General features: G+C 34.4%; 2 protein-coding genes across 8 annotated transcripts in view; one reads left to right on the forward strand and one right to left on the reverse strand.

Annotated features, from left to right (window-relative positions):
• Positions 1-312: 312 nt before the first annotated feature.
• On the forward strand, positions 313-3,497 carry LOC132914856 (CXXC-type zinc finger protein 1). The gene is made up of 6 exons (XM_060974349.1): positions 313-492; positions 692-813; positions 892-982; positions 1,047-1,267; positions 1,342-1,918; positions 2,382-3,497. The coding sequence occupies exons 1-6, from the start codon at positions 463-465 to the stop codon at positions 2,892-2,894; spliced, it is 1,554 nt and encodes a 517-aa protein (XP_060830332.1). The 5' UTR covers positions 313-462; the 3' UTR covers positions 2,895-3,497.
• LOC132914843 (plasma membrane calcium-transporting ATPase 3) overlaps positions 3,432-15,638 on the reverse strand; it is an 89,491-nt gene continuing 77,284 nt past the window's right edge. For 4 of the 7 annotated variants that reach the window (XM_060974298.1, XM_060974299.1, XM_060974300.1 and 1 more), the window contains one exon: positions 3,432-13,884. In XM_060974298.1, the coding sequence (XP_060830281.1) occupies positions 13,660-13,884 (225 nt within the window). In that variant the 3' untranslated portion in view covers positions 3,432-13,659. The remainder of the gene's footprint in view (positions 13,885-15,638) is intronic. The other 3 variants (XR_009659702.1, XR_009659700.1, XM_060974301.1) reach the window with 2 other exon arrangements.

The following is a 15,638-nucleotide window of genomic DNA, read 5'->3' on the forward strand; positions in this document are numbered from 1 at the left end:
ATATAATATTCGTTCTGATATACAAGTTGTTTGATAGATCTTACCAAAGTTTTACCTTTTTATTTGTTATTTGTTACAAAAATACGGATTAGCTTAAAAATCCGCAGTCTAATTATATATTATACATTTTATACTCGATAGAATAGATTTTATTACATGAAAAAACAGGTAAATAATATTATAAAAAGATATTTATGAATATGATTGTGCGTTCTTCTATTTTAAAGATATGTTTTCATCAAAAAGATGATAATGATAATGATAATGCTGTAATTGATCTTTAACAAACTTGTTAAATTACGTACCAGAGAAAGTTGAACACCACTGCAGTAGTCATTCTATCATGGTGGTAGTGTTGTTTTGTGTTCCGTTAAAAACGAAATTTTTCTGCATTTTAGAGATTATAAAGACATTCTAAATAATAAATTCTGTAAATATCGTGCTCAATAATAATATACAACCATGAGTGATAAAAGGCAACAGAATTTATCGGTATGTACTCGTATGACAATATATATATTTATGATAATTTTAAGATACCCATTTTTCGGAGTATTTAAGTTTAGTATTAAGAAAAACAAATTTAAATCTATTAAGTTTAGAATTTTGAATAAACATGCTTCATTTACTATCTTTTTAAACTAATTTTTACAAAATTCCATTATTGTCAAATAAAGATTCTATTTTACAGAAAGAAGAAATAGCAAAGCAGTTTATGTTGCCAGAGAGAAAAAGCAAAATTGCTACTTTATTGAAACAGGATGGACAAGCATATTGTATCTGCAGAAGTTCTGATAGCTCGCGTTTTATGATGTAAAGTGTAAACATAAATTATTCATTGTTTATTACCTAATGCAAACCAATGCTGAATGAAATTTATCTTAATTTCAGAGGATGTGATGCATGTGAAGAATGGTATCATGGTGACTGCATAAATATAACAGAGAAAGATGCCAAGCATATAAAACAGTTCTTTTGTATTGTAGGAATTACTTATTTTTAATGAGCCATTTGTATTAGGTTGTACTAATTGAATATATTTTCAGCGTTGCAGAGAAGAGGATCCGACTCTCATAACACGTTACAAACCTCGAAGAACAGATCAAGAGGATCGTAAATACAAGAAACATAAAGAGAAAGAAAGAGCACATCGATACGAGTATGATGCACCTTGGGATCCTACAGCAGTAAAGAAATCGTCTAAACGTTGTGGAGAATGTACAGGTTGCGTGAGAACAGAAAATTGTGGAAAATGCGATGCATGCAGGTAATCATAACATGAATATAAACAAAAAAACTCTTAACCACTTCTATCCTCACTAATAATCATTTAATTTTTAGACATTTAAAAAAATTTGGGCCATCAGTTAGATTGAAGCTTAGATGTATACAGAGAACTTGCAGAGTGTTAGGTGATCCATTGAAACCATCAAAGAGCTTCAACAAAAGCTCAAAATTTATTAAGAAACGGAAAAGAGATTCCAGTAATGAAAGGAATGAACTTTTGGAAGTACCACGACACTGTTATGGACCCGCTTGTACGAAACAATCTCGACCAGGTAGTAAATATTGCTCGGACGAGTGTGGCTTGAAATTAGCAACTAACAGAATTTACCAAGTACTACCTCAACGGATTCAAGAATGGTCACTGACACCATGTATAGCAGAGCAGAATAATAGAAGACAATTAGAAACAGTTAGGAAACAGCAGCAAGACGTTCGAAGAATACTTCAGGAGCTGGATAAGAGGCACGCAGAGTTGGATAGAATTATCGAACGCGCCAAGCACGCGATGATTGATCCTCAGACAGAAGTGGATGACAACGACGACACAGAAATGAGCATGTATTGCATTACTTGCGGCCATGAAATTCATTCGAGGACTGCTATCAAGCATATGGAAAAGTGTTTCAATAAGGTATTATCATAACTCAAGGAATACATAGTGCGTACTACAGAGCTAAAAAGAAATCTCGCTTATAATCAAGCATTGCTACATTGTTTTATTTGTATGTACATTACCATGTATAAGTATATTGACAGTTGGTGGTATCAAAAGATTGATTTATTATATTTTCAACATTGTGATAGAATAATGTTTTTCTAATTCTTTATTTTACTTTTTAATTTAATTCTTTGCTTCTTACTATAATGGATCAAATATTCTGTTAAATTGAAACTGAAGCAAGGAATATAACTGCATCAATCAAGTTCCATATTTATCTCTAATATATAGCTGACACACCCTAAAATTTATATAATTTTTAGAATGTGGTTTGAAATACATATTTCAATCATTCTAAGATCTCTACAACTTTGTTTCAGCTCCATACAATCTACCCTTTGATCTTTTTATTAAATTTTATGTATTTATTTTTCAGTATGAATCTCAAGCATCCTTCGGTTCAATCTTCAAAACTCGTATTGAAGGACAAGTAATGTTCTGTGACTTTTACAATCCTGTGAATCGCACTTATTGCAAAAGGTTAAGGGTTCTTTGCCCCGAACACTGCAAAGATCCAAAGATTAGTGAAACCGAAGTGTGTGGTTGTCCGTTGGTTACAAACGTGTTTGACACGACTGGTGAATTTTGTCGAGCGCCAAAGAAGAGCTGCGTGAAGCATTACGTCTGGGAAAAGTTGAGGCGAGCAGAAATTGACATGGAGAGGGTGAGACAATGGCTGAAAATAGACGAACTCGTCGAACAGGAGAGGCAAATTAGAGCGAATATGGCTACTCGGGCTGGTGTCTTGGCTCTAATGCTTCATTCTACATATAATCATGAATTAATGGAACAAATGACGCAAGAACAAAACAGAGAACAGCTAGAAGCTATGGAAGAGGAACTGCAGCGAAGGTACGGCTTGCTCCAAAAGGAGCACACCGCAGAATAATGATTGTTTTTGCTATAAATGGTGTCTTGTAGCTGATGGTATGTTGAATTTTATAACATATCTCCATGATGTGTTCAATATCGTATTTATAATAATATACTGTACAGAGTAATATTATTAATAGCGAAAAATAGGAACGTATAATGTTTAACAAATAAGATTCGTGATTAGGAATGATCTAGAATAAATGATAAATTTGTAAAATAGTTATTGTTAAGAATTATGAAAAAATCTTCTAGAGTGAATTGAAGAAATACGATTACTCGATTATTGAGATTTAATTAAGAATGAAATTATTCATAACGAAAAGAAAAAGATTATTAAAGCAAAAATATTAGAAATATAAAAGATCGAAATACTCGGTTCAATGAAACTTTTGCAATAATATTATAGTTGACTCGCTTAATAATAAAATTACACTAATTAAAAATTAATAAAAATTACAAATTACAATAATAAATTTACAAGTTAGAGAATAAAAGGGCGTATAGTTACAGAAAAAGAAGCTGCAAAAAAAATAGAAAAATTACCTCTGGCTCGACTTTGTATAATTGTGTATTTCTCTTTATTTATAACGTTCAATTAAACTTTTGTAAATTCAAATTTATAATATAATTTTTCATTATCTATTTTAGTGTTCACAATATATCATTTCACATTATATGATTGCACATGTGAAACAAATCAATAACTCGTTATATGAAACATAATTCCAACGTTTCTAAAATTTACCACACTTTAACTTCAATAAATATATTACTTGCTTAATTTTAACCAGTTAAGTTCCGACTCGTCGCTAGAAAGGATACTCTCTCAAAATACTTCTGAATTACAACAAGTTTCCAATCATAACACAGGATATTACATATTCTGGCACAATACAACTCTTCAGTTTTTATTACTGCCTGTATATACATATAGATATATATGTATATATATTCTGAATATCAGTAACGGCATACATATTCTGAACACACACATATATATATATTTATACATATATATATATGTATATATATTTATACATGTCACATCTTTCCTTCGTATCTTTTTATGCTGCTTGGTATGTTTTTGAGGCAAACTGTGAGAATTAAAACACACGCTCTCTCGTTTTCTCTGGGCATCTGTATCGGCAATAACCCATTGACAATGGAATAAACTTCGAATATCCTCCAAAAACGCTTTGGATGAAACTCGCTATAAATAACTAGCTTAATATATTTAGTGTTTTGCCAAGTGTTGCGCTCAATATAGTTGCAAAAAAACAATCTGCATAACTCCTAGGATTCGTACTTGGGAACGAAGGCTTATTTACCAAAAAATTTAGTTCTTTTTATAATTTCATTCACCATTTTCTTCTTCATTTTTTTATTTTCTTATGTCATTTATCAGTATTGTAACAGTGTCCAATGTCTCCTCACTATATGTATACGCATTTAGTATTCTTTTAAATAATCTATGAGTTAACTTTATCTTTTTTTTCTCTTGTTTCCTTTCTTATCCTTTTTTTTTTTGTTCTTTTTCTTTTTCTTTACACGTAAAGACATGCACGCACTTTTTTTTCATGAACTTACTCGCAAACTGAATGTGCATTTTCTGACACATTGTCATTATCCGCCACCGGCTTTCGTGATCGACGAAACGGCAATCGATAGCCTGGAAATCCAGTAAATTGAGAAAACGATGGAAATATAATCAATGTATACGTACGTATTTTTGTTCTTTTCTGTTTTACTTTATAATCTTTCAGCTCTGAGCGCGCGCACGACATAACTAGAATTTTCTTTTTATGTATAATTTATAAACGACGAGACACAACTAAGCTGCCGAAAGAAATCGTCTCTTCCGCTAGCTCAATGGTATTATTATTATTATTACTTTTTTTGTATACTTTTTAATACTCTTTTTTTCTCTTTTGTCTTTCTAATTACTCTTGACGATCGTCGAGACTTGGTCCCAACCGCAATGGTGAGTTTTCTCGTGTCGCTCTGGATCCATTAATAACTAGATTGCGGATGTTTATGCAAATTTATATCTTTCTAAATATGACTAAAGAAATGGAACATAAAATAGAGACTTGTTCCGTTTTCTAAATATCATTACTAGACTGCGGATTTCTATACATAAAATGTTTTGAACATATGCAACTGGAGAAATGGAACCTAAGTGAAAATTTATTTCATCTACTAAATTCAATAAATACTCTACTTTGGATATTTTATAGATTTTTACATATTATATGTACTCTGTGCATTTCTACACCTTTAAATTTGCTATAAATGCATAAAAATTCGCAATCTAATCATAACTGTGATGTTTTCACTTTGAATATATTACATGTTCATGCATGTTATATACATTGTGTGCTTTTTTCCAACCTTAAATTTCTCATAAATGCATAAAAATCCGCAGTCTGCTAATAACGATCGATCATGGACTCGAAATTCCAGCCGTTTCTCGGTCCTCACGACGGAAGCCGCATTCTTTTCAAACATTTTTCTGACGAAATTATGCGAATCTGTTATTTTTTTCGAAAATGTTTAAATACATATATTTAAATATATATGTTTAACCCTCAACTGGTATCGTTGCGGTAGAATACATTCTTATTTGTCAAGTATTTTTATTTGTTTAAACATTTATGTCTGAGGCGATAAAAATAATTAACGATACTTTTTGTCGCATAAATTTGTATTTTAATATTGAGTACCGTAAACTTGTAGTTACCTATATTACCCAAGGATAACAGTTAAGAGCTAAATTAAATTAAAAATAAAAAATTAAGTGACCAAATTTATCGCGTGTATAGCTTATGTAACAAATTCGTTTGTCGTTTGGTATTAAATTTCGAATCTCTTTCATTAAATAATTTAAAGTATGTAAAAATATATATATTAGAATTTTTTAACGAAGCAAAACAAATTTTAAGTTAGATAATCTATTTCCAGAGGACAATGGAACAAAATTTACTTAATATGTCTATACATATATATGTATAATTAACCTAACTTATCTTCAGAAGATAATAGAGCAAAATTTAATTAAAATCTAGTAGTTAAAAATGAATCTTACGTAATTAAAAGTGAAAAAGTAACGATTTTTAGCGAAAGACCTTATTACACAACATAATAAATAAAAAATTAATAATTATCGATATTTATGACATATAGAATTTCGATTTCTGCATTTGAGATTTCGATAACTTCGATTTTGTTCTTCGTTCGAATCTGTACCAAATTTGGAAAACGATCATAACCTATAAAAGAATCGATTTTGTTTTCTGTATTTCTTTAGTTAATTACTTGTTTATTTTTCAAAAGGATAATCATGGAAAGCGATTCGAAGGATAGTCGACGTTTCAAAAAGAGTACAGCTAGGTCCGATCGATCGACAATCGATTTGTTCGCGATCGATAATCGGACGCGAAAACGGCGGGAGATGGATGCAGAGAACAATGATTGTTTGCCTAATGACTGCAAAGATAATGACGAAGGCGCGACAGTGTCGGCGAAATTGAACAGTTTACAGAGGTTATCCTTTCTTTTTTGTATATATCTCGTAAATAATCTTGTACTTTAATTACTGAAATGAGACGACAAGATTTTCTTTTCTAAACAACGGGGCGGGAATAAACGTCGCTAGATGTGTAAAATATAATTATTCGATAAATCCGCATAGTTTTTTTTTTTTTTTAAATACAAGTTTCGACGCGTCTAAAGTAGCTCTTTTTTTCAACTTTTCTTTCTTTTTTCCCCCAAGAAAGTTCGTCACGGTTCTATGGGATCCCTCTTTCCCTCTTAACACGAAGAAGAAAATTCGCCGCTGCTTTGAGCGCGATAACGATCGATCCAGCAGTAAGATATTGCAGCACTCGTACGGATCACTGGTATCGATCTTTCAAATCGTCTCGCATCGTTCACTCTCTCTTTTTTTGTTTATTGCTTATAGTACAAGGACGCGATTAACGCTATTCAACTTTTTTTATTTTTCCTTTTTTTTTACGTCATTAGACGTGAAATCGATCTCTCCGACAGCATGAGTCGAGTTTTACTAACCTCTTTTTAATTCTTCCTACAAAAAATTCATGTAGAGTGAAAGCTGGATAAATGTGCGGTACGATATACTCTATATTTCGTCATTATTCCTCCCTCTTTCTCTTTCTTTTTTGCTGTCTTTTTTGAAGTTTGGTCTCGACCAATAGATCAGCATTTTTCAATCAATGTACCGCGAGAATTTTGAAAACATGCAATATCTAATTATTTAGTCAGGGGTACTGACCTCTTCTCCCTTAGATTGTCAAATAAAAATATGCTGACAGCTAAAACAATAGTCGCCCAGTGTGAATATCCTGTCTCGAACCAAATATAATATATCTTTTGGTGTTCTGCAGAATTTTACTAATTAATTTATGTCTTAGTATTAGTTTCTTAAGGATTAGATAAAAGAGGTTGAAAATTATTGCAATGGAAAATACATCCCTCTATTAGATAAGTGCAAGTTTCTGTTTTTTTTTTTTTTTTCGAGCACTTACCCAACTTTAACTGTATCATATCGAAAAAGTCCTAATAATTAAGTTAAGTTAGGTACGTTTTTTAGGTTAAAAGGAAAGGAAATAGATAATCAGTAGAGGAAAGAAAATCTCGATGCACGGTGTCTGGAGATGCATAACGCGATTATTATCGAACAATGGCGGAGCGTAAAATCAAGAGAAATTACAGTGTACGTTAAATGCCATTACGAAAGTGTCAACATCCGGCGTCTCGATACCGCAGGCAGTGGCACGTTTCGATTCTATACGATAGACCGGAGATACCAGATTCGAAAACAGAATTTTTGTGGCTATGCAACCATCGATCGACAGAAATTCTCCCAACTATTTGAAAATACTCAGCACATTTCCTTCTTTCCTCTTTTCTTCTTTCAGTACATCGTGAAATGATATTACAAATGGTACGATATTAGCAATATTACCACGTGAATTCATAATTCGAAATTTTCGTTTGCGCATGGGCCACAAATCTCTTTCTCCAACAAGATTAATTCTTTCGCAAACCAATATCAATCAATATCTGTTGTGAAGTCGATATTGAGAGTCAATTATCATTATCATCATCATCGTCGTCGTCGTTATTATCACTAATATCATTATTATTATTATTGATTCAACAAGGACAGAAGACAACGGTTAACAATAAATTCTGTGTAAGAATATTTAAATGCCGCAAAAGGATTAACCTTGCAATCTGGAAATACCGACGGAAACAATTTGATCGGTGATGGGGACGACGATCTCCGGTTTAGTCAAATCTACGAGAACGTTTGCGTTATGGGCCACCAGAAGTCGCCCTCCCCCCTCTCGCTGTTTCTCTAACTCTCCGATACTGTGATAAATAAACCGCGGATTTTTATGCAATTATAAGAAATTTAAAGATACAAAAATGCATAGAATGTATAGAATGTATAGTATAAAGAAGTATATCTAATATCCAAGGTATAATAGCCTTTATAACATTTAATAAGTAAAACAAATTTTTGTCTAGATCCTACTCATTTAATTGTATCTCTTGAACATATGAATTTACATAAAAATCCGCTGTCTAGTGATTAGGTTTACTTTACAAGGATATACAAGTGTTTTCTGGCTACTCGTCTCCACCGAGTTCCTTTAAACAAAAACGAACAAAATCATCGGATTGCTTGATCAATCTGTAGGACCATTATCATGATCGTGATCTAACCAATAATAATATATATTTACAACAAAAACAAAAGACATAAATATGTAAAAAGATTGGAAAAAGGAAAAAAATACTATAAAAAGTAAGTAAATGATTGAGAATTATCTTATACTTTAAACATAACCTATGCATATAAGAAAACTTCTGAGCATGATAAATGCCCCTAGAGATCGATGACCGATTAAAGGCGCGAGAATACTATTGTATGTATATATATAGTATATATATAGCATATATATATAGTATATTTACATCGTTAGGTGAAGACAGCTCGATCTCGTTATAGGATCGATAATCTGTTCGAAGCACGAGATGGGAAACGACGTTTACGGATCGATGCAATATCATACCGCTGCACGAACATGATTTTTCTCACTTTCATCGTGTCGGTTAAGTTCACACTTTATATTCTATCCTCTTCTTCTTTTATTCATCCTCTTCTGTCTTTTATTCCATCTTCTTTTGTTCTTGCTCGTAGCAACGTCGAAAGGAAACACAAAAGGTATAGAGACGTCCCCGGAGCAGAGTGGCCGATTTTACAAGGATTCGCACCGGTGACGATCGTCGCGAGGTATATACAAGGACAGTTTCTCTTTCATCAACTTCGATGCTACGAGAACTCAACTATATATTTTGTCTCAAGAATGGCCTCGAATAAAACCTTACACACGAGCAGCTTCTATGCCGGAATATCAAGCTGACCACAGTGGCCATATTTTTCTCTTCTCGTACTTCGATCTCCCCGTGAAATCGTTCGTTCCCTCCCCCCCCCCCCTCCCTTATTCTTCTCATAAACACGCGATTCATTCGATAACATCGGTCTGTATCGAGAGAGGACAGCATTTTTGCTCGTTTTATTTTATAACAATACTTTTTACTCTCATTCTGTATTGGATATCGAAACTACACGATTTGTTCCTCCTTTTTTTTTTTTTTGCTTTCCGTGTACGACATTAGTTTTTTTTATACTCTACACAATCTTAAATAGTCGCGAAATGCGTTTAAATATAGAGTACAGAGTAAGAACAATCGGAGCGTATAAAGATGCTTAATGCAGTTTAGGGACGGGACAAGAGTGACGAGTCGAGTTTCGTTCATCTTCTATTTTTTTTTTTGGGATTTTTTTTCATCGCTTTTATCTCGGTATTTTTTGTTCTCTTCGAGTTCCACTCGGATGATCGTGCGATCTCGACGGCGGGCAAGAAAAACGTAAAAAGGTATACAACGAGGATGACAATAGGGTGAGAAAACGGCAATAACGAGAACGGTGATTCCGAGCATGCAGAAACTTCGATAACAGCAAGATATCGATAACCTGTATGTGTATGTGTATTTTTTTTTCATTTCTCATTGATTCTCAATTTTTTTGTTTCCCTTTTTTTTTAAGAGGATGTTCAATGCCCATTTTTAACGACAACCGTAATTATAACAATCAACACTAACATTTTTTCGTCGTTCAGCTTTATTTCTTTTTTTTAATCTCTCGCTGTTGCGGATTTTCCAAATTTCTGGAATTAATTGCGGGCAATATCTTCACCATTCGTAAGACGCGATCGTGTCTATCAAAGTCTGCGTGAAATTAGTAGCGATCATTCCTTTTCCTTTTTTCCTTTCTCTTTTTAAGGATAAGTTTCCATGAAATATGTTATTCTGTTTCCATTTTCGTTCTTTACATTTCTAAGTTTTGACTAAAAAAATCAAAAGACAGAGAAAGTAGAGATAATACACATAGGCGTGCATGAGTATCAGCGGCAAGGATAAGAAAACTAGGGCTGGAGACATAGTGGAGCGAATAAAATTTGACAGCACACAGAGGTAACAGTCAGAGTGATAGAAACGGATTGTAAAAACCAAATAAACAGAGATAACGATGGAAGCTTAACGATAATAATAATAATAATAATAATAATAATTTTAACGATAATAATAATAGTAATAAAAAAATTCATGGTAGATATCAATATTGGTTTTCTTTCTTTTTTACAGAAAAAGATTAGAAACAATTGTGAGGGGGAGAATGACGATGTAGGTGACTAATCATGAGACAAACATAGTACACGATGACGGCGAGGACGACGACGACGACGTCGACGACGAAAGCATCGTTGTATATATATATATATACGTATATGTGTGTGTACCGTTTACAGACATCCATAAGAATAGCGCGTCTTTATAACTGGCAGTGTAAGGCATAGAGTGCTTAAGACTAGAATACGGTGCATGTAAATAGGCCTTATAAAGCCTTTTCATCTTTTTTTTTCACTTTTTTCTCTCTTTCGAAACTAAGTCCTATGATTTATTTTTTTCATTTTCCAAACGGACCTACGAAAAAATTTGTCCGCGTGAACGCAACACGACGAATTAACGAGCTTCCGTGACTCGAGCGCGCGCAAAAACCAAACTACCGTCGTTCCCCGTATACAAGGGGAATACCCATCGTCCATCTTTGCTTTTGCATTTCCCCCGCCATACCCCTCCGCCCGCGCTCTTTTTTTTAACATCAGCACACACACACACATCGAACGAACTTTTTAGAAAGCTACATGTACATATTTCAAACGAATATATATATATATATATTCGTACATACATATACATATATATAAAATATACATGTATATAATGCCTATATATACATATATATTATAAGCATATATATATCGACTACTGACTTCATGGAGACTTGGTAAACACGCATTACGCTTTTCTTATTATTTTTTTCCCATTTTTCTTATTTGGCAGCGGTTCCCATAATGTAGTTCTTTTCCTATCTTTCTTTCTCAATTAACTAAAAACGCATAATGTATTATACTCGGTTTGGAGTGAATATCGATTATCGATATTAATTGTAATCCAATGGCGCAAGAATACTGATTTTTGCATTAACGAAAAAAAGCTTGTCCCTCTAGCGACGTACACGATTATCGATCCGTGCTGTTGAAGATCGCGGGCACAATCGAACAGCATCGGACAATGGAGGTGTCATTCGAGATATATATATATATATATATATCGATCAGAATTTCGACCGATGGTCGATACACGCACACTTCGTTCTCGATTGAAATCGATAGGTCCTGAGAATAATTACAGTATAGCCACGTGAAGTAAAATTCGGAAAGAGGAAAATATGTAAATGTTTAAAAAAAAAATAAGTGAATACATATGCGTGTTATATTCGCGGCGAATTTCAAAACTGCATGGCCAGACACGTTCTTTTATGTTGTTCATATATATATATACATATACATACACACACATATATATATATATATATACACATGCATATATATCGAGAACACAAAAAAAAGGTGTCTCGTTGAAAAAACGTGTTTAATAATTCTTTCTTTTTTGGGTAGATCGTAGCTATATATTTATTACTAAAAGTACATGCTGGTTTTCGTACCGTGGCGTGATTAACGTATTTACTATCAGGATCTTTGTATCGATTTAAGCGTAATAATGGCAATGCGTGGCATTCGTTTCCCATTTGTTCAACCTTTTTTGGTTTCCCCATTTTTTACTTTCGTTATAATATTCTTACTGTTAATCTCCCATTTCTTTCAATTACGCGGACGTAACAAAGAAGAATCGGTGCGACAAATTATCCTTTTTTTATTCCTTCACCTCATTTCCCTTTTGCGACTTTTTTTCGCTTTTCTTCTTTCTTATCCATCATGCGATCTCGTTTTACACACGAAGTAAGGCTAAAAGACAATGCGCAGTTCTTTTTATATTTTTCCATTTTTTTTCTTAAACTTTGTTTTTCGGTAAGGCACCCCCAGTGCTGAGTATATTCACGGAAGTATTTAGCAATACAAACTAGTGACTAGATCATGTTTAAGTCACGCGAGGAAGAGAGACAAAGATAACAGCAGATATAACAAAGAACAGAGAAAGAAGAAAACAAGAAGAAGAATAGTACAGTGAATACGTATTGTGCGAGGCAGAAATAGTGAGAGAGATTAGGAAGGGAAACGATAGATGGGAGCAAAAAGAAGCCAATGAAAAACAGAACGACGTACAATGAAGGGAGTGAAGAAAAGTCAAGAGTAGGAAATTGACCAACAGCGATACGAGACTCCAAACAAAAAGAAAGAAAAATCCGTTTTCCCGGCAGACGAAAACGCAATCTTAAGCGAGTCCCAGGTCGCGTCGATGGATACAGTTTCTCTCAAGCTAACTTTGTTCGTTTTCGTATTTCTTCCCCTGTCCTCTCCACCTCTGCTACAATTTCATGCGGTGCAATTTTATTATAGGAGAAAAGAATGAAAAAAAAAAAAGAAAAAGGAAAAAGTACCACGTAATATCGTAGGAGAGGGGGTCGATGGGACGAAAACGATGTAACAAAGAATGAAACGGATGAAACTGAAAAATAGACCGAATATTCGGTGAGAGAAAGTGATAGATGCGCAGAGAGCGAGGGAAATAAGGAAAAATGAAGGAAACGTAAGTAACAACTAAACAGAGGAAAGGCAGTGGTGCGTTACTTTGGTATTTTATAATTGGTGTTTCGCACGGATCAACTGAGATGTCCGCGGCAACGTATCGTGGGCAGAAGGTCATCGTCATCATGTTTTTATATCTTCCATTTCATAGCTTTTTTCCTTCTCTTCTCCCAGACACGGCATGACCGACATACGATAAAATCGTCCGTTCTACTATAATCGACCGCCGATAACAAAGCACGAACAGAGAGAAAAAATGACGAGGACCTAACTCGCGAACACGATTTTTTTTTTTATTGTTTCATTCGACTTCGTTTGACTAGGTTAGGAATACGATCCCCTTTCTTCCTTTGTTGTCCAGGAAGATCAATGCACACGATTTTCGTCCTGTTTTTTTCATTTTTGTATGTTTCTTTTTTTTCCAAACGCGCTGGCCACGAGAAAAACAAGGATAAGGATGATCAATTTTTCGTCGTGTTTTACACATCGTCAGAGAGGATCGAACATAACACACAGCTTGATGAAGACTGTCGTCGTCGTGATGGCTGCTGAGATCCACGCCATACTTCTCCTGTTCTAAACGGCGGTCTCGGTGTGACTGTGACTCGACAGCCTTTCCACGTCTATCTCGGGTATGGTCAGCTCGTCTGGGTTGTTGTCGGCGTATTCGATGCTGCTCGTCTGCGAGAGCCGCTTACTTAAGGACGACTGTTTTCTCAGTACCTCCGCCAATGTAGTGCTGCTGTGCTCGCTCGTGTAGCGCGCGTCTAGGCCCTGCCGAAATGCGTTCACTACGCGGATCTGTAACCGGAAACCTTTCTGTCAATACAGAGCCTTCGTATCCCTGGCTATGCCACGAGCTTTGGGAGAAATACACCGTTAGATAAATCCACTTAGGTAATCGAGGTTGATCCTCTATCCCATTATACCCATCGACATTCTTTCCGTTTCTCCTTTGTGCTTTCAATCCTAACAAATTTCCTTTATTTCGTTTGAATCTGAGAAGAAAATCAATAAGAGTTACTTACAAAATCAAATGATCCCTAGTAATACTAATTTCCCCTAGATTTAAGTTTGTATTCTTTTTTCCCAGAAGATCAACGATACCACTTCTTCCTTGGATTTTGAGACATCGAATGTCGAGGGGAAAAATGCGTGTGGTTCAAAAGCAACAGTAAGTGACCAACGCTGGAAAGCAGAATTTTCTTAAACAAGTCACGGAAACAAGTAGTGTCTAGATATTTTTTAGTTAAATTGTTCTTTGACGGATACGATGATCAACCTCCGCAGAAACAGATTAGGGAACAGTTATGTAGATATATATATATATAAATATAATTATGTGTATGTATAAAGAGACAGAAAGCAGCGGCCACACGAATTACTAGAAGAACTAGCGGGGCGTTGATACCCTGCACGGCAAGGCAATAGTTAGACAACAGAATTTGAAGAGCGACGTCGATGGTATCCAGAAATCACAGATTAAAATGCTTCCTTGGTAACAGATTAATCTGCTCAGAAAATTTTCTGAATCTAACTTTTTCTTTCTACTGATTTTCCCTGTTTCTTCCAACAGAATAATTAATTCCACGACCCATAGACGTCAGCACCTCAAATTATACTTGCAATGTCACGCAACACCACATGCACCTGTCGATCGTGGAGTCCTTCACTATATCTCGTTCCCATATTCCGTTTTGGTAACAAGATCGACTACTGCTTCAGACAACGCGCGATCATCGATGCAGGAAGCGGATATGCGAGGCTGAAAAGCGTCTTCACCTCCAGCTTACGTTAAGCGTAATCTCAACTATGTCTATATCAGAGATCCCTCTGTTTGAAAAAAGTGGCAAAAAGAACAAAAATCATCGAGTCCTTTATAAAGCTATTCTAAATAAAGCCAACACAGACACTACGTTTTTGGCAAAAAACACACTGTCCAAAAGTATACGCGTCTTGAGGCTGGTAGGACGCTTTTAATACCAATATAGCGATAGAAAAAAAAGAAAGAAAATTGGAATTCCACGCATATACACTTGCATCGTTTGGTGAGCTGTAATACAGCGTGACAGATTGCAGACTGCAAGAACTTAGCATGCATTGGCGTATTATCACGTAACCGATGAACATTGCTATATTCAAATCAGCCAAAAAATTTACCCCCGGATGGAAAAAGAACAACTTCCATCTGAAAACACCCGCGAGAGGTAACTTGTTTATTTTATTATTTTTCTCGACATAAATATATCACAATATATTCTATATATATATAACAGTAATATCAAATATATATATACATAGAATAAATCTCTCTTTCTTTTTTTTCTTCCTTCCTTTCTTGCATTTTCATGGAGGTGGCAGGAAAATGTGTCGCGTTAATGATTCACTGTATATATTATAGTTCATTTTTTCAAAATTCTCTTTTTTCTTAAATCATTTCTGATTGCTTTTTTTTTTTGTTGTTGTTTGACAGAAAACATTGAGGGAATACTTACACGATGCGCCGTGGAGAGAGGTCCCCTAACCAGGCAGACAGTCAGACTCTTTAACCTGGT

This window comes from Bombus pascuorum, chromosome 15, assembly GCF_905332965.1.
Source record: "Bombus pascuorum chromosome 15, iyBomPasc1.1, whole genome shotgun sequence".
NCBI lineage: Eukaryota > Metazoa > Arthropoda > Insecta > Hymenoptera > Apidae > Bombus > Bombus pascuorum.